At 37.8% G+C, this 19522-nt stretch overlaps 1 protein-coding gene across 1 annotated transcript in view; it reads left to right on the top strand.

Annotated features, from left to right (window-relative positions):
* The first annotated feature begins 1199 nt into the window (after window positions 1–1199).
* Window positions 1200–19522, top strand: part of Oxsr1 (oxidative stress responsive kinase 1) — a 115433-nt gene continuing 97110 nt past the window's right edge. Inside the window, exon 1 of the mRNA XM_027932286.2 lies at window positions 1200–1603. Within this exon, the coding sequence (XP_027788087.1) occupies window positions 1534–1603 (70 nt within the window). The 5' untranslated portion in view covers window positions 1200–1533. The remainder of the gene's footprint in view (window positions 1604–19522) is intronic.

Here is a 19522-nt window from a genome sequence, read left to right as displayed (position 1 = left end):
AAACTCTATTGCTTCCATGAAACGTTCTCCAATCCCATCAACCAGGAGGAGACTTGCTACCCTTCACGGTCAGTGGACTTCCTACAGGAGGGCTCAGCACGGGGTTTCCAGTGCGCGGCTCGGTGAAGGTCTCTTCCTTTGGTGGCTGTGTTTGGACTGAGGTGTTCAGTTGAGAAGTTTCGCACCCAGTCCTATCAGCCGAGGCTTGTTTTCTTTTTGGCCATGCTACCAAAGCATTGTTCAGTGGCCCCATCTAGTAAACCTGAGAAAAGTGAGGTTCAATGAGGGTGCACAAAATTCAAGGCCTTTGAAATGACCCCAAGCTGCGTGAGCCGGCTCTCACTTTAACAGCCCCAGCCGCGTCACGGGGAAAAAAATAGATGATCTCCAGGACTGCAAGGAAGGTGCTCGTTTGAGCTCCAGTCCTAAAGCTGAGAACCCACAGAACTCGATCAATTCAAGAAGACGCTGGAGGGCGCGCCGCGTCGGACGCTGCAGAGAACTTCCGCCTTGAAAAAAAAAATGTCGTCACGGGGCAAACTTCCGGTTCCACTCTGGCTGGTAGCTCAAGGCCTTTAATCCTAGTTGGCAGTTGTCCACACTCAAAAGCGACCCCACCCAGCCGCTCCCTTGGGTTTCTCCACACCCTCAGGAGCAATTTGCACGTCTCCAGAGTGTGACGGTTACGTCGTGACGTCACCGCAGATAAAGGGGTTAGGAGAGCAAAGTACAGAACATCTTGAAGGACTGGAATCCTACCGCCAAGACACTAGCTGAGAGCCTGGAGGCGGGACTAAACTTGTGACTGGCATCCACACACACCCGTTGCTCTTTTCATTCCTTCTCAAATCAACCAATGAATGCGACGACGGAGACGGCAACGTGCCCCGGCCTCCAGAAGTGGCTCCTCCCTCCTTACTTGGCTTCTCTGGTCGCCATGCTTAGTGTGGCTACCCACTACCTCTGTAGTATTTTTGTCTCTTCTTTGGATTTTTGATGCCCTTGAAGAACTCCTTCCTTCACATTTCTTTCCTTTCACCCTCAACTTACAACTTCTTGCAGTTTTTACTTGCTTGCTAAGTAACCAGCCACACTTGAGATGGCAGCTGGAGGCGGGGCCGAGGCGGGGCGTGACCGGCGCGGTGACGTCAGCGCGCTGCGTGTCGGCAGGTGGAGGGAGAAGGGAAAGTTTGGCCCGTGCGTGGGGCTCGGGTGGAGGGCGGGACAGAGGGGTTGGGCCCAGGAGAACCTTCTGTTGCGGCTGCTGCGGAGGCCGAGGCTGGGACGTGGACCCGGACGAAGAGTGCTGGACGCGGAGGACCAGGAGGCGAGATCCGTTGCAGCTGTGAACCCTTGTCGCTTTGCCGTGCAGTGACCTCGCACCCAGGCGCTGTCCGACCAGCGGCTGTTCCCTAGGCAGTTGGTGGGGGCGCGGCGGCGGCGGCGGCGGCGGTTGGGGGTGGGGAGCCGCGCGGCGAGGAGACGAGAGAGGTCAGCGAGTTTGAGGGAGGACCGAGAGCCGCTGCCGCCGTCATGACTGAGGACTCGAGCGCCCTGCCCTGGTCCATCAACAGGGACGATTATGAGCTGCAGGAGGTGATCGGTGAGAGCAGGCGCCGCTGAGGGGGGAGGCGTCGCGCTGGGCGGCGGGTGACACGCGGGAACATGGGGAGCTGCGGGAACTCGAGGATTGCAGCATTCACGGGAATTGGAGGGGCGCTCGTGGGGCCAGAGGTTTGTTAGGCGCGTGTATGAAGCACGGGGTTGGTGGAGCGCGTGTGAGGCGGGGTGGGGTGGGGCTTGAGGGGCTCGTGGAAGATTTGTGTACATTTGACAGATGCTTGCACGCGAGCGACAGATTGTCTTGAAGAGCAAGAAAAACGCAGGTGTGGGAGAGGCCTTTTGGGGGTCGTGTGAGAAGTGGGATATTGGAGTTGCGGGCTGAGCCCCCTATTTCTGGGATTGTGAGGTAGATTCATTCCTGCATCCGTTCGAGAACCCCGCCAGGAAGTGCCAGAGGTTGCTGGGGAAGCTGCAGGTACTGCGCTGAGGAATGTAGACCCAACTTCTGTTTCCTTCCAACGGATTTGCTGGTCAGGGAGGTATACATTACCTAAGTAGTCAAAAAAAAGAAAGAGAGAGAGAGAGAGAAAGAAAGAAAGAGAAAGAACAGGTTTTTAGCAGGTGACGGGAAGGAAATAAGATGTTCTGATAGAGAGTAACCTGGAGACCAAGTTAGGGTGATTTCAGGGAAAATTCTTTTTCTGAAGCAATGATATTTAAATTGAGCTCTGAAGGATGAGAAGTGAGTCTTAAAGAGCTAGGGAAGACTTGTTTTTCCCACTTAACTGAAGGATGAAGAAATGCAAAGGCCCTGGAGAGGGAAAGAGCTTGATATGTTTTAGGACCCGAAGGAAGACTGGCATAGATAGAGATAAGGGGGACCTGTTCAGCCATGTAAGGATTTTGAAATTTTATTTTAAGTGTCACTGGAGGTCTTCAACCAGGGATATGACACGATCTGATAGATCTGACTGCTGTGCTGGAGTGAATTTGAAGGGGGTCCAGGAATACTAGTTGGCAGAGATCAAAACTTTCACAAAGGTGGATTGTAATTTTCAGAGAGGCTTAGTGATAAGGGGGAGGTTGGGAACTGTGGATGAGGGTACTGTTTGTTGGACAACAATAACTCAAGTGACCTTAGAAATCAAAAGGGGGTGGGTTTAGCTAAACAGAGGCTCAATCCAGCTGACATGAGCAGACCCCTGTGTATTGGAGGAAGAATTGTCTACTTTGCCAGCATGCTGTGCTAAAATTAGTTTTATAACAAAGACTAACTGAAGACTCTTGAGCTGTCTTGGGGGGTGTCAATGTTATCAGCATTGTGTCTGTGTTTTAAAGAAATGTCAAATTTTTTCTTTTTTTCCCCCCACTTTTCTTGCCTCTTGGTTGTTTTGTTTGTTTTGGTACTGGGGATTGAACCCAGGGGCACTTAAACACTGAGCCACACCTCTAGCCCTTTTTATTTTTTATTTTGAGACAGACAGGGCCTTACTAAGTTGCCAAGGCTGGCTTTGAGCTTGGCAATCCTTCTGCCTCAGCCTCCTGAGTTGCTGGGATTACAGGCATGTGCCACTATGCTTGGCTTTGCCTCTGGTTTTAAAACAGCCTAAGCTAAGTTTTATCTAAAAGATACCATATCTTTTACTTTAAGTCACTTCTTGGGTCTGTGTCCTTGCTACATGTTGGGTCTTTGACATGTATTGATTGAGCTAGTTAGATCTTTTTGGGGAGGGGTGCTGGGGATTGAACCTTGGGAGTCTTTAACATAAGTTACATCCTTAGCCTTTAAATTTTTTTTTTTTTTTTAAATTTTGAGACAGGGTCTCCACTAAGTTGCCAGGCTCTCCCCAGATTTGCTATTCTCTTGCTTAGCCTTCTGAGTAGCTGGGATTACAGGCCTGTGCCACCCACCCAGCGAGATCTCTGTTTTGATTGATTACTTCTGGGTCCCTTAATCAGGGTTTCATATTGAAGTAAGGGATTAAATGGGAGATTCCAAAATGATAACAGAAAAAATAAAGAAAGGGCTCCCTACAGTTACTTTAGAAGAGGAGTTTTGCTTTATTTTCTGGTACGGATACTTCTTTCTGAGGTGGAAAGGGTGGCTGTAGTCATTCTTAGTATGTTTGTTGTTGAGATGTCATGGAATTTCAGAGTTGCAAAGGCTCTAGAGAGTTAGTGATATTATTAATTTGGTGTCCTCAGAACCGTAAATTGTCTGTAAATGGGCAATAGAGAGTGACATCGAGTCCTCCAGGATAGGGTTACTTCTTATCCCATTAACCACAGAGTAGTCCAAGGCTCATCAAAGGTTAAGAACTGTACTGTGATTTGATTAGGTTATTTTTTAAAACAACTTTACAGAGTTATTTTATTTTTTAAAACAACTTTTACATTTAATACTATAAAATGTTCTTATTTTATTTATAAAATGTAACAGTGTTTTAGTAAATTTGCTGTATAATTGTTGCCATCACCCCATTTTAGGATATTTCTATCAGCCCAATGAGATTCCCTTGTGCCTTTTCATAGTTAATCTCTCTTCCCTTCCCCAGTCTCAGGTAACCACAAATCTATTTTTTTCCTCTATAGATTGTGTTTTTTGAACTTTTCACATAAATGGAATCCATATAACATGATTTTTTTTAAAGTCTACCTGATTAAAGGTAAATTTACAGAGTTGGTCAGTCATCACCAAAGGTAGTTTTAAAATATTTCCGTCATGCCAAAAAGATGTCTCATGTCCATTTGTAGTAACTCCCTATACCCACCCTTAGCCCCAGGCAACCACAAATCTACTTTCTGTCTTTATAGATTTGCTCTGGATGTTTCATATAAATGCAATCATATAATATGTAGTCTTTTTTATTTGTATTTTTTTGCATAATGTTTTTTGAGGTTCATCATAGTGTAGCATGTTGCAGTACATGGTTCCTTTTTTTTGGACATCGGTTCATGGACATTGGATTGTTTCTGCTTTTGGCTATTTGGAATAAGGTTGCTATCAGAATTTACATTAAATCTTCATGTGAACGTATTTCATTTTCCTTGAGTATATCCCAGGAATGGAATGGCTCAGTCATATGATAAATTTGGTAATTTTTTAAGATACTGCCAATCTTTTTTCAAAGTAGTTATACCATTTCACATTCTTCTAACTAATGTATGAGAATTCCCATTTGTCAACATTCTGGTCAGCTTTGTTGTCTGTGTGCTATCTTGTATACATTTATGTGGTACCGGGGATTCAACCTGGGACTTCACATGTATTCTACCACTGAGCTATATCCCCAGCCCTGTCTTTTTTTTTTTAATATTTTTTTAGTTGTCAATGGGCCTTTATTTTCTTTATTGATACATGGTGCTAAGAATCAAACCCAGTGCCTCACACCTGCTAGGCAAGCGCTCTGCCCCTGAGCTACAACCCCAGCCCTGTCCTGTCTTTTGGATTATGGCCATCCTAGTGGGTATGAAGTGGTATTTCACTGTAGTTTTGATTTTTATTTCTCTAATGACTGATAACAGTATCTTTTGCCTATCTGGATTATCCATTGCTATGTTTTGTTTTCTTACTGATTTATAGGAGAGGGAAAGAGAGTGGTATATGTGTATTCATTCTTCATATAAGTCTTTCATCTGGTGTAGTGTATGATTTCAGTACAAGTATTTTTATTTGTCTTCCTTTGTGTGTGTGTGTGTGTGTGTGTGTGAGAGTGGTGCTGGGAATTGAATCCAGGGTCTCACACATACTAGGCAAGTGCTGTCCCACTGAGCCAACTCAGCCTTGTCTTCATTTTCTTAGTGGTGTGTCTTTCTTCTTCTTTTTTTTTTTTAAATATATAATATTTTTTAGTTGTCAATGGATCTTTTATTTTATTTATTTATTTATTTGTGGTGCTGAGAATTGAACCCAGGGCCTCACACATGCCAGACAAGCATTTTACTACTGAGCACTTACTGCAGCCCCCTTAGTGTGGTGTTCTTTTAAAATACAGAAGTTTTATTTGTCACTTTTTTATTTTATTTATTTTATTTTTGGACAGTATTGGGGATTGAACCTAGGGATTTGTACCCTCTAAGCAAAGGCTCTACCACTGAGCTACAATCCCTAGTCCATAAACACAGTATTTCATAATTAAATATAATCTTCAAGTGAATCTTTTTTTAAAAAATATTTATTTGTTTTTTAGTTGTAGTTGGACACAATACCTTGATTTCACTTATTTATTTTTAAGTGGTGCTGAAGATCGAACCTAGGTTCTCACATGTTCGAGGCAAGCGCTCCATTGCTGAGCCACAACCCCAGCCCTTCAAGTGAATCTTCACAATTCCTTTATATTTCATCATTTTTTTTTTTCAGGAGACAAATGATTGGAATCTAGAAAAAAAAGGATTTGAGAAATCATTTAGATTTAATTTTCAAAGGATTATGTTCCAGGGAAATTAGTGTAATTATTTCAAAACCTGTATATTTATTTGGCCTGTAATATTTTTCACATGTGCTACTTAGCACTGTGATATTTAATTATTCTCTCATTCTGTTTTTTTTTTCACCTGTAGGATTTTACCAACATTTTTAGTTGCTTATCCAACATAAATTTCCTCTTCTTTAATAAGAGAACCTCAATCTATTTTGTTTTAAGTAAAAACGTATTATTCAGCTAAAAAGCTTCATTTACCAACTTCCCTTGCCCCCTCCCCCCCCAAAAAATATGGAAAAATCCTACAGGTGAAAAAAAAATCTCTCCCTAGGAACATATTAAAAGTGTATCATTTGGGAATTCAAAGGACTTTCTTGTAAGAATTGTATCATCCTAAGCATGTTTTTGTAAGATTTTAAAAGTTATCTATGTACAATTATTTGTAAAAAAAAAAAAAAAAAAAGGTATGTGCTCTTCTTATAATTAATTATCTTTTTACTATTTGTGAGCTCATTTCTAGCCTGTAGTTTTGTATTGGGATTTTTGAGCCTTTTATACTGTATTTGACATGTATTGAAGTAGTTGTGAAAGTGTGGGCTTTTATTATAAAGGTGTGGACTGACTTGAATTCAAATCTTGGCTCTTACTAGCTTTATGATCTTGGGGGCAAATTATATAACTGGTTTTACTGTTAGCTTTTGTCTAAAATGGTGATAATAGTACCTGTGTCATTGCGGCTTTTACATGGATTGATTGTAGAAAGTGTTCAACTCATATTAAATGGTCCAAAAAGTGGTTGTTATTATATCAGACTTTTTTCCTTCTTTCTTTTTTTGTATTTACAGTTTTCAAATTTTGGTATTGACAAAATATAAAATACTGTGTGATTTGTAATCTTGTAACACTGTAACACTTCAATATTTTGAATCTATTCTTGTGTATTGGAACATTCCTTCATCTTCCATTTTTTTTCCTTCTTTCTCAGTTCCAGGTCTTATTCAAATTAGATGGATTTAGGGATTCATGTTAGACATGGTAGTATACCTTGTGTAAGTCCTGCCACCATGGTATTGCCAACAGTGCAGTATGATGGCAAAGATGAAAACCAGTCTGCATCATGTGGCTTTTATTGTCATGTCTTGAAAAGTCTCAATAAATATTTAGTATGTACCTAAGACTAGGTTTAGAAAATTGAAAATTTCAGAGTAGGTTTAAGATTTTTTCTTCTTCTTTAAGATGGGCATGATTCACTTGGCTTTGGTGAAGGCAACCCACAAGCTTTATTCTCTACTCCCCCCGCTTTTTTTTTGTTTTATTAGTTTTTAATTAGCTACACATATTGATGTTTAAGTAGTAGTTTCCAAATACAGATTTCAGAACTTCACCTCAAATCCCTTCATAAATGTGAGGATCTTCGTGCTCTTATCAACAGAGTGATGCGTAATGGTATATTTTCACCTTGATTGGGAGACTCTGCTGAGGTAACATTTTCAGTGAAGGCAACAACAGTTTCATAGGGTTCTATAAAATAGGGATTATATTTGTCTGCATGTAATGCAAATGAGGCATAGCAATGGCTTAATAAATATTTTTCCCCTTATGTGACAAGAGAACTGGAGGTGGCAGCCAGTCCAGACTGTCAGGTACCAATGATCCTGGTTTTTCATATCATTGCTTTTAGCTCTCATTCTCATGGCTGCAAGATAGTTGTTCCATCTCTAGCTTCATGCTTGCATGTGGACCAGAAGAAGAATGTGGCAAAAGGACAAAGACACATGACAGCTAAATTGGCTCCTGTTCAAAGGGCTTCGTTTCTTGGGTGCCTTACTCAGGGATTTCCACTTCTATTTATTGGTTTGAACTATGTAATTTTTATTTTATTTTTTTGGCAAGGGAAGTTGGTAAATGAAGCTTTTTAGCCGAGTAATATGTTTTTACTTCAAACAAAATAGGTTGGGGTTCTCTTATTAAAGAAGAGGAAATTGTAAGTTGGATAAGCAACTAAAAATGTTGGCCTTGGGTTTTTTAAGTTAAAATAGTTAAAAAATACATTGCAAGTAAATAATTAACCTGACACATAGTGATCATATGTAAGTTACCCTTAATCTAAAGAGGTGACTGGGTGTGGTGGTGCACACCTGTATTCCCAGCAACTCTGGAGGAAAACGCAGGAGGATTGCAAGTTCGAGGCCAGTCTCAGCAACATAGTGAGCCCTGTGTCAAAAAATCAAATAAGATAAAAAGAACTGGGGGGGCTGGGGTTGTGGCTCAGTGGTAGAGTGCTTGCCTAGCATGCGTGAGGCACTGGGTTCCATCTCCAGCTCCACATAAAAAAGAAAATAAAGGTACTGTGTTCATCTACAACAACAACAAAAATATTTTTAAAAATTTTTAAAAAATCAAAAAGAATTGGGTATGTAGCTCAGTGATATAAGTGCTCCAGGCTGAATCCCCAGTACCAGTGGGGGGGGTGGGGTGGTGGAAACTAAAGAGGTAATTGCCTACCAATTAAAAATATAATATTGAAACATCATGTAGTTTCGATTTGTAGGCCCTGTATTGCTTCTTATTAACTCTATGACTTAAGTCTTACCTTTGCTTACGTTGTTTGTAAAATCAGTAATACCTAACTCATGGGATTATTTTAATAGGTAGATGAAAAAAAGGGATACAAGTAAAGAAAGTGCTCAGTATAGTTCTTGGTATACAGAATAAGTATACAATAAATGTTATCATTCATGATGGTAACAGTGCGGACATGCAGAAGATGACTGGGTTATTTTGTGTTTGTTCTGACCCAAGCAAGTAGGTTTTTTTTCTCCTTGAAAATATATTCTATACTTGATTGATAAAATCATTAAACAAATATTTCTTGAACTGCTGTTATAAGCCAGGCACTGTTTTGAATACTGGAGATAAAGTAGTAAAGCAAATAGATAAAATTCCCACTTTCATGGGGTTCGTAATCTAGTGGTGGTAGTGAAGGAGAAAAATAGAGCAGTGATAGGGACTGGGGACTACTAGGGATGGAGGTGGGGTATGGTTTTAAATAGGTCAGGGAAAGCCACACTGAGAAGGTGACATTTGAATTAAGACCTGAAGTAGGTGAGAAGTGCTTATCTATAGGAACCTTATTCCAATTAGAGGGAACAATGAACACAAAGGCTCTGAAGTAGAAGCATGCTGATGTGAATAAGGAATTGGAAGGAGGTGAGGGAGGCCAGAGCTGGGGGAGACAGGGTGAAGTGACAGGTGAAGAGGTCAGAAAGGTAAGTGGTACAGATGCATGGTCCTTATCAGAAAAGTCATTGTCAGAATTTGGTTTTTGCTTTGAGTAAGATTGAAAATCATTGCAGGATATTGAGCAGAGGTAAAATAGTTGTGAGAATAGTTTTTGTAAGGGTGATAGGAGAGGTTATCAAGGGATGGGGAAAGTGTAGTAGTGGAGGTGGTATCGGTTAGACTCTGGATATGACATATTTTTGAAGTTAAAAGAGAATTTGCTGTTGGATTAGATGTGAGAGAAAGGGGAGATAAAATGACTCCAAGCTTTTTGGCTGGAGGGTCAGGAAGATTGGCATTACTGTCCCTTGAGCTGGGAGATCACCAGAATGAGGAGGAGGGTGAGGGATGATTCACTGCAGGACCATCATGCTGTTTGAATAATTACTCAACACATATGGCAATGTATCTTTATTTTCATCTTGTATGAAGAGAATAGCCTGATTTTTATGATGATGCCTGTTTTTTTTTTGTGTGTGTGTATGTGTGTGCCAATTCTAGGAGCCTTAATTTTCAGCGATACTCTGACAAGATTCTTATTTAGAAAAGGGCTTACTCCACAGTTCAGGTGACGATACCTTGTTTGCCTTTTAAAATGAACAGTCTGGGTTGGCTCATTCCTTTAATAAATGCAAAACCTTACTAAGGATTACTTTAAATAGTCTTTGGAATTTACCTGTTAGAGCTGTGACCAAAATTTTGGGGAAAATATCTTCAATTGATCTGACTTATTTGACTTATTTTTTCCTCACAGGTAGGAGTAATATTCATTATTACCTTCCCTCAGTTTCTGGGTCTGGTAAGTTGGAGAGAGACTCAGAACTTTTTTATTTTTAGTTTCCCTCATGTGTGGGTAACTCCTTTTCTTACTCTCCATTTTGAAAGGTTTTAGGAGAAAGCTGCACCTCTATTTTTGCACACCACTCCATTCTGGTGTGTACACTGATAATGCAGTTAAAGAACTAACTAGGAGAGAACAGAAGTTAGAATACAAACCAGTGCAAAATAATGAAAGTCTGACTTTGGGTGTTTTATTGAAAATTGCTTTAAAATTTTCATTATATCAGGTCAGTGCTTAGTGAAGATAGCTTTTCACACTTTGAAATCATTCCTGAGTAGTACTTCTTACCCAAATGTATGTGTATTCATACTGAAATAACAGTTTTTACAAAGTAACATTTTTGTTTGCTGCCTATAGTGCTTACCGATTCTGTTTATACTAAGAAAAATGATGATAAGCCCAGTGTAAATAGACTTGTAGTTTAAAAAAACTGCATTAAGAAGCCTGCTTTAAAGAGAAGATAAAGCATTTAAAAAATTTGTTCTGCAATCCTTTTGTTACTAGATTTTTGAAAAATATTGGAGATAATAGTTAATTAGAACAGCACAATTCACAATAACTAAACTGTGGAACCAACCAACCTAGATGCCCTTCAGAAGATGAATGGATAAAGAAAATGTAGTATATGCACACAATGGAATATTATTCAGCAATAAAAGAGAATAAAATTATGTCATTTGCAGGTAAATGGATGGAGCTGGAGAATACAATGCCAAATGAAGTTAGCCAATCCCCAAAAACCAAATGCCGAATGTTTTCTCTGATATAAGGAGGCTGATTCATAATGGGATTGGGAGGGGGAACATGGGAGGATTAGATGAACTATAGATAGGGCAAAGGAGTGGGAGGGGAAGAGAGGGGGAATGGGGTTAAAAAAGATGGTGGAATGAGATGGGTATCATTACCCTAAGTACATGTATGAAGACATGAATGATGTGAATATACTTTGTATACAACCGGAGATATGAAAAATCATGCTCCATATGTGTAGTAAGAATTGTAATGCATTCTGCTGTCATATATAACAAATTAGAATAAAAAAAGTTCACTTAAAAATAATTATGAATAAAAATTTTTTAGGTATTCTTTTACCCTCCTATTTACATTATTAATTACTATTTTCTTTCTTTTTTTAAAAAAATATTTGTTTAGTTATACATGGGCACAATATCTTTATTTTGTTTATTTATTTTTATGTGGTGCTGAGGATGAAATCCAGGTCTCACATGTATGAGGCGATGGGTCTACCGCTGAGCCACAACCCCAGCCCACTATTTTCTTCTTGATACTGGAGATTGAACCTAGAGGTGCTTAACCACTGAGCTACTTCTACAGCTGTTTTTATTTTTTGAGAGAGGATCTCACTAAGTTGCGTGGGGCCTCGCTAAATTGCTGAGGCTGTCTTTGAACTTGTAATCCTTCTTCTTTAGCCTTCCATCTCTGGGATTTCAGATGTGCACCACTATGCCCAGTAAATTGCTATTTTCTATAAAGTAAATTTTTTTTCTGATGAAAGAACATGGTTGACTATTTCTAATTAATGGTATTGAAAGTATTGAGTTTTTATTGGATTACTGTACTTCTCTATTTTAGAATCTTAAAATATTTTGTTTTTGTTTTGGGAAAAATCATATGATGATGGATGAAAATGATTGTTGGATAGAACTGGAGCTTGCAAGTCTCTTTTTAATACTGGGTTTGGTGAAACCTTTACAGTTTGTCTTTGGTCATTGGTTAAATCACACCAGAACTTAGGGAGATTTATTCATTAAGTGAGTGAATCTTTGAAATAAAGATACTTTAATACATGAACAATTATGATTGATAATACTTAGGTTTGATGTTTCATTGTTGGTGTAACTAAATTTATTCCTTTATCTGTGTAGTATCTTCCCTTATCTATGGTTTTTTTCCTGCAGTTTCAGTTACTTGCAGTCAACTGAGGTCTGAAAATTTTAAATGGAAAATTCCAGAAAAAAGTAATTCACAAGTTTTGAATTGTGTACTGTTCTGAGTAGCATGATGAAGTATCATATCACCCGTCCCCAGTATGAATCATTCCCTTGTCCAGTGTTTCCAAGTAGTATTTGCTACCTGTCCCCTTGCCTGTTTAAATAGCCATCTTGGTTATCAGATTTAATGTCATGGTATTGTAGTGCTGGTGTTAAAGTAATCTACTCAGTAAAAGTGCAAAATGAGGGCAATTTGAATATTCCAAAGAGAAGACACAAAGTGCTTTCTTTATGCAAAAGGGTAAAGATTCCTAATAAGAAAAAAATTGTTGCTAAGATATATGGTAAGAATGAGTCTTCTATCTGGGAAATTGTTAAGAACTGGAAAATATGTTATTAAAATGTTCTTTTATTATTGTCTTACCTATTACTGTGCCCACTTTTAAAAATAAATCTTATCATAAGTATATGCATATAATAAAAAATATAGTATATATAGGGATTAGTGCTGTGCATGGTTGCAAGCATTCTCTGGGGGCCTTGGAAGATGTCCCCTGTAGATAAGGGGAGAGTACTATATTTTTAACCTTGGCATGGTTTTGGTTTACATATGTATAACATTAATATGTTTAAGGCTGCTATTTCAGGTTTTGTGTATGTAAAATAGTCAATATGGGGTTACCCAGGGGTAGATGTGAGAATTAACACTGGTTAAAAAAACTAACACCATTTTGTACATTTTTGAAAATTAATAATCAGTGAACACATCTGTATATTAGAAGACGTCTGTTATATAGGGCCATTGGAGGCCACATTGTGTCCTCTGTGATTTGAGAATGCTTCTGCTCCATGATTAGCTTCCTTCTATTCTGTAGTGTTTCCAAGAGTCAAGCAGTGGCTACTTGCTGAAGACAAGAGAGTTTAGATTTTTTTTAGGGCTTCCTTGAAGTGATGTGAGAGGAAGGGAGCTTAATTGCAAGCACTACCATTCTGCTCAACTCTACCTGTATTCATGTGCAATAGAGGATGTTCAACCAAGAAGCAGACAAACTAAACAATTTCAGTAGTAGCCTGTTGGATCATTTTTATTAAGCAAAGGATTTTAGTATTCCTAAACAGTTGTGAAAATTGTTCAGTTACAATATTGGACGATGTTATTGAATGTAAATGTGTTCTTAAATATTAGATCTCAATCTAAATTTTGCGTTATTTGAGTTTTGTGCAGTTTTTGTTATTATTGGGATTTGGGTTTATCTATGTCAGTATTGACTGTGGTTATGTGTGTGTGGTTTAGACAAGGATTTTTCAAATGGATTTATATTTAACACATGTACACTCTGTTGAATTAGATAGTTGTATATGTGTATCATTTGCAATTTTTAATGTTTGAAACACATTAATTTAGAAATTTGACACACTTGAAGGATTTTAAGTAATAGCATTATTGAGATGTAATTCACATACCATAAAATTCAGCCTTTTAAAATGTACAATTCAGTATATTTGCAGAGGTGTGTAACCACCACCACTAATTCCAGAACATTTTCATGATTCCAAAAAGAAACTCCATTCCTGTTGACAGTACTTTCCATTTCTCTCTCCCTATAGTCCCTGGAAACGGCTAATTTACTTTCTGCTCCTAATGGATTTGCCTATTCTGGATATTTTATACAAATGGAATCATACTATATATGGCCTTTGTGTCTGGTTTCACTTTGTGTGTTCAAAGTTCTTCTGTGGCCTGGGGTTGTGGCTCTGCGGTAGAGCACTTGCCTAACACGTGCGAGGCCCTGGGTTCAATCCTCAGCACCACATGAAAATAAAGAAATAAAATAAAGGTATTGTGTCCAACTACAACTAAAAAATAAATTTAAAAAAAGTTCTGTTTTGTAGGATGTATTAGTACTTTATTCCTCTTATTGCCAAATAATTCATTGTATAGCTGTACATTTTACAGTCCTACCAGCGAAGTAGGAGGGTTCCAGTGTTTTTACATCTTTATCAGCACTTATTATTGTCTGTCTTTGATTTAGCCATTTAGTGAGTGTAATTTGTAGCTTACAGTTTTGTGAAGGGATTTTTAAAATTGAAAACTCTATTGGGAAGTTTTATATACATATGCATTATATGTTAATTATTATTTTGAATGAATAGAAATAATAAAAATAATGAAAAGATAGTAACATTGAAAAAAGTAAAATTTTAAATAGTATATTCAATTACTGTATCTGAGTCTAACCCTTTAAAATCTTTACTGTTAGATCATATAAACAAGGCAGGTTTAAGATGGTCTCTGCCATGTTTTCATGTTTATCTAAGTTGGCTTGTAATTCAGAAATTATTACAAAAATTATCAAGTTTCTTCTGCTACTGCAATATGGGTTCTTTGCTAGAAATCTAGAAAGCTTCTAGAAGATTTGAGTATTTATTTCAATAATATAAATATTTTCTTGTAGTATAAATAAAAATATGACTTATTAATTGGGAAAAAAAAACTTATTTTTTTAAAAAACTTTTTTTTGTACCATTTATTTATTTATTTATTTAATAATAAGTCAATGCTGAGGATCGAACCCAGAGCCTTGCACATGCTAGGTGAGCGCTCTACTGCTGAGCCACAACCCCAGCCCCAAGAACTTCTTTTTAAATTATGTTTCTGTGCATTAACATTTACAGACAGTACTTTCTTGTCTTTTTGTTTTTGGTGCCAGGGATTGAACCCAGGGCTGTTTAACTACTGAGCCACATCCTCAGCCATTTTTTATTGAGACAGGGTCTGATAAGTTCCTGAGGTTGACTTTGAATTTGTGATCTTCCTGCCTTAGTGGATAGTACTGTTTTTTAATCTGGTGTTTTGCTGATGAAGAGGTACTCCTTGCCTACTCCTTTAAACAACTTTAATAGTTTCTTGTATTTCCTTTTAGAAAACTTAAACATGTGTATCCTTTTATGTAGGAGGGGCTTGAGGTGTAGCTCAGTGATAGAGTGCTTGCTTAGCATATGCCAAATCTTGAGTTCAATCCCCAACACTACACCACCACCACCACCAACAACAACATTGGCTTCTAACATACTGCTTTGCTCTTTGCTTTTTATCCCTTAGATATTTGAGTTTTAAAGCATATACTTTCTTTTAGATTATGTAATTGTTTTTTTAGGCTGGTATAAAAAATCTTCTGAGATAATTTTTTTCTTTTTTTCTCTCTCCTCTTCCTCCTCTTCTTCCTCTTCCTGTTCTTCATACTGATGATTCAACTGAGGGCACTTTGCCACTGAGCTACATCCTTATTAGCACTTTTTATTTTTTTATTGTAGCAAGGGTCTGGCTGTGCTGCTTAGGGCCTCGATAAATTGTTGAGGCTGATTTCAAAATAGCCATCCTTTTGCCTAAGACTCTCAAATCCATGGGATTAAAGGTGTGTGTCACTGTGCCCAGCTAAGGTTCTACCTTTAAAGGAAACAACCACAGATTGCCATGGAAACACTTTGAGGTGATCCTTGGGATTATTAACAATTGGAGTTTTGGGCTGAAAATATAACCTCAGATTATTGAAGAGATGCGCTATAGATGATCTGCATTAGCTTTACTTGATATGTGAACAGTAGAATCAGAAAGTGGTCTGATATAAATACTACCTCCCCGCCTTTTTTTTTTTTTTTTTTAATGGTACTGGAGATTGAACCCAGGGGTGCTTTACTCCTGAGATACATCTGAAGCTTTTTATTTTTTAAATTTTTTATTTGTTTTAATTAGTTACACTAATTTTTTTTTTTTTTTTTTGAAACAGGGTCTTGCTAAGTCATCAGGGCTGACTTAGAGCTTGTGATGTTGGTGTTGGTATTGGATAAACAAGTGAAAAATAAATGCAACCATTTATTGAGCATTGCTATATCCAGGCACATAGTTCAGGAAATGGAAATTTGCTAATAGTAGTAGAGCTGGGGTTTCAATCTAAGTCTACTTCCCACAGAGTTTCTTGAAGATAGAAAGCAGGGTGAATGGCTTGCACAGAGGCATGGAGGTGGGGATAAAATAAATTGTATTTAGGGTATGGAAAATAAGTTAACTTGTTCAGTTATCAAGTATAATGTCAAGTAGCTGCTGTGATTTAGGGATCTTGAGGTGTGCCATTGTACAAATGGTGAAGATTATTTCATTAATGGTAGTGGATGAATTGAGACCTAGGCAAAAAAAAAAGCCATAGGACTTAGATTTTTCTAGCATTTGGTATTGTACGGTAACTCTGCACACGTTGTGCACAGATGAACTCAATTGTATGCATGTGTGTATAGTTATATGCAATTTTATTACATGAGTAGTTTCATGTAATTACCATTAAAATGAAGATAATAGAATTGCATCTCACCGCAGGGCTCTCTTGGGCTATCCCTTTGGAGTCCTATCTGCCCCCACCCCCAACTCTTGACAACCACTGATCTGTTCTCTATTTCTATTGTTTTGTTATTTAAAGAGTAGAATCATAAAATAAAATATGTAACTTTTTGAGAGTACTGTTTTTAACTCAGTAGAACTCAGAGGTTCATCCAAGTTATCGTGTGTGCCAGTAGTTATACCTTTTTATTGCTGAATTGTATTCCATGGTGTGGCTGTACCATATTTGTTTAACCATTTACCTGTTGAAGCATATCTGGATAAGTTCCAATATGAGCTATTTAAAATAAAACTGATGTCAACATTCATATGCAAATTTCCATGTGAATGTAAGCTTTCATTTCTCTGGGTTACATGTCTAGGATTACAAATGCGAAGTCATATGAAAAGTCCATTTTTTGTTTTAATAGAAATGGCCAAACTATTTTCCAGAGTGACTGTACCATTTTTTACAATCCTACCAGCAGTATATAAGTGATAATCTAGTTTGACTTCATCCTAATCAGCATTTGGTACTGTTATTATTTTTTAAAGCCATTTTTGGTATTGGGTGGTGATATCTCATTGTAGTTTTAATTTGCATTTCCCTAATGGCTAGGGTGTTCAATGTCTTTTTCTTGTGTTTATTTGTCATCTGTATATGCTCTGATTAAATGTCACATTTCTTTGGCTCATTTCTTTTTTTGTGTATGTGGTACGGAGAATTGAACCAGAGGTGCTTTACCACTGAGCAACATCCCCAGACCTTTTTATTTTATTTTTTTTAAACACAGGGTCTAACTAAATTGTTGAGGTTGGCTTTGAATTAGTGATCCTCCTGCCTTAGCTAAGATTACAGACATGTACCACTGTTTCAGGCTTTGGGCCCATTTCTTTCTTTTTTTTTTTTTTAGAGAGAGAGAATTTTAATATTTATTTTTATTTTTAGTTATTGGCGGACACAACATCTTTGTTTGTATGTGGTGCTGAGGATCGAACCCTGGCCACAAGCATGCCAGGCGAGCGCGCTACTGCTTGAGCCACATCCCCAGCCCTGAGCCCATTTCTTAATAGGGATTTTTTTTTTTTTAATAATGATTTTTGAGAATTCTTTCTTTAAAATTTGTATTTAATTATTTTGATTTTGTGGTACTGGGGATTGAATTCGGGGCTTGGTACATGCTAGGTTAGTACTCTGCCACTGAGCTACATCTACAGCCCTTGGGAGTTCTTTATACATTCTACATAGAAGTCGTTTGTCAAGTACATTCATATTTTTTACAGGGTCTTTGCAGAGCAAGGGTTTTTAATTAAAAAAAAAAAAATTTAAGTACTGGGAATTGAACCCAGGAGTGCTTAACGATTGAGCAACATCTTCAATCCTTTTTTTTTTTTTTTTAATTTTGATACAGGGTCTCACTAATTTGCTTCAGGCCTCATTAAGTTGCTGAGGTTTCTCAAACTTGTGATCCTCCTCCTGTCTCAGCCTCCTTGGTTTTTAATTTTTTTTTTTTTTAGATGGATACAACACAATGCCTTTATTTTTATGTGGTGCTGAGAATCGAACCCGGGTCCCGCACACGCTAGGTGAGCGCTCTACTGCTGAGCCACAATCCCAGCCTGGTTTTTAATTTTGATAGTTAAATTTATCAGGGTTTCTTTTTATGAATTGTGCTTTTGATTTTATGCCTAAGAACTCTGCCTAGTCCTTAGGTTCCAAAGATTTTCTTCTGTGTTCCTTTCTTTAATTTTTATAGTCTTCTGTTTTATATTTAATTTTGTGATCTATTTTGAGTTATTTTATTTAAATAAAAGATTTAGGTTGAAGTTCATTTTTTTGTCTTTGGATGTCTGTCTGCTCCAGTACCATTTATTGACAAGGCTATCTAATTCCATCGAAATGCTTTTTGTACCTTTGCTAAAATGGGGCACATTTATGTGAATCTGTTTGTGGTTTCTATATGTTTTGTGTATCTATCCCTCTGCCAATACCACACTGTCTTGATTATTGTAACTGTATAGGTCTTGAAATTGGGTAGTGAGTCTTTTCGTTTTTTTGGTGGAACTAGGAATTAAATCTAAGGCCTCATGCATGCTAGGTGCAACCAATGAGCCACTTCCCTAGACCAATCTTTCAGCTTTGTTATTGTTCTTCATTAGTGCATTGGCTATTGTGTTTTCATTGCAGTGATTAAATATCTGATAAGAACTACTTAGGGGAAAGGTTAATTTTGGCCCAAGGTTTCAGAGGTTCAGTCCATATTCTGCGTACTCCAAGGCAGAAACATCATGGTGGAAGGGTGTTGCGGAGGAAAGCTACCTAGCTGTGGGTGGGTGGAGGTAGGACAGAAGGGGCCAGGGACAAAATATATTCTTTCAGGGAACACGGCTAATGATCTGCTTTTCCATCTAAGTCCCATTTCCCAATAATCCATTCCACTATCAGTGGATTAATTCACTGATGAGATCAGAGCTCTCATGATTCAGACATTGTCTAAACAGTTTTCCCTCTATGAATCTTGCTGCATTGAGGTCCATACTGTCAACATGTGAGCATTTGGGGAACATTCCAGATCCAAATCATAGCAGTTATTTTAGGGTCTTTCCTTTTCCATATAAACTTTAGAATAAACCTGTCTACAAAATACTTTGGAATAGGGTTTAATGCAATTTCTATCCTATCTATCAGTTTGGGGAATATTGATATTTTTACTGTGTTGAGCCTTCTAATCCACAAACACAGTTAAATGTCTGTGTCACTAGTTTTTCATCCTGAAAGATTTTTAAGATGAAAGTTTTTCATCAGTATTTTGTAATTTTCAGCATACATGAGATTCTGTACATGTTTTATTAGACTTATACCTAACTATTAAATTTTGGAGGGAGCAATTATAAATGGTATTAACATTTTAAAATTTGCTTTTACTCATTTATTGTTAGTGTATAATGAAATTGATTTTTGTGCATTGATCTTGTATGTTTCAGCCTTGCCAAACTTGCTTACTAATTATATGAACCTTTCTTATAGCTCTGTCATTTGCAAATAGGAATTGTGTTTTTTTTTTCCTTCCTTTCTGATATGGGTGACTTT

The sequence above is a fragment of the Marmota flaviventris genome, chromosome 1 (genome assembly GCF_047511675.1).
Source record: "Marmota flaviventris isolate mMarFla1 chromosome 1, mMarFla1.hap1, whole genome shotgun sequence".
Classification (NCBI taxonomy): Eukaryota; Metazoa; Chordata; class Mammalia; order Rodentia; family Sciuridae; genus Marmota; species Marmota flaviventris.
This window is presented reverse-complemented; position numbering and strand designations above follow the sequence as displayed.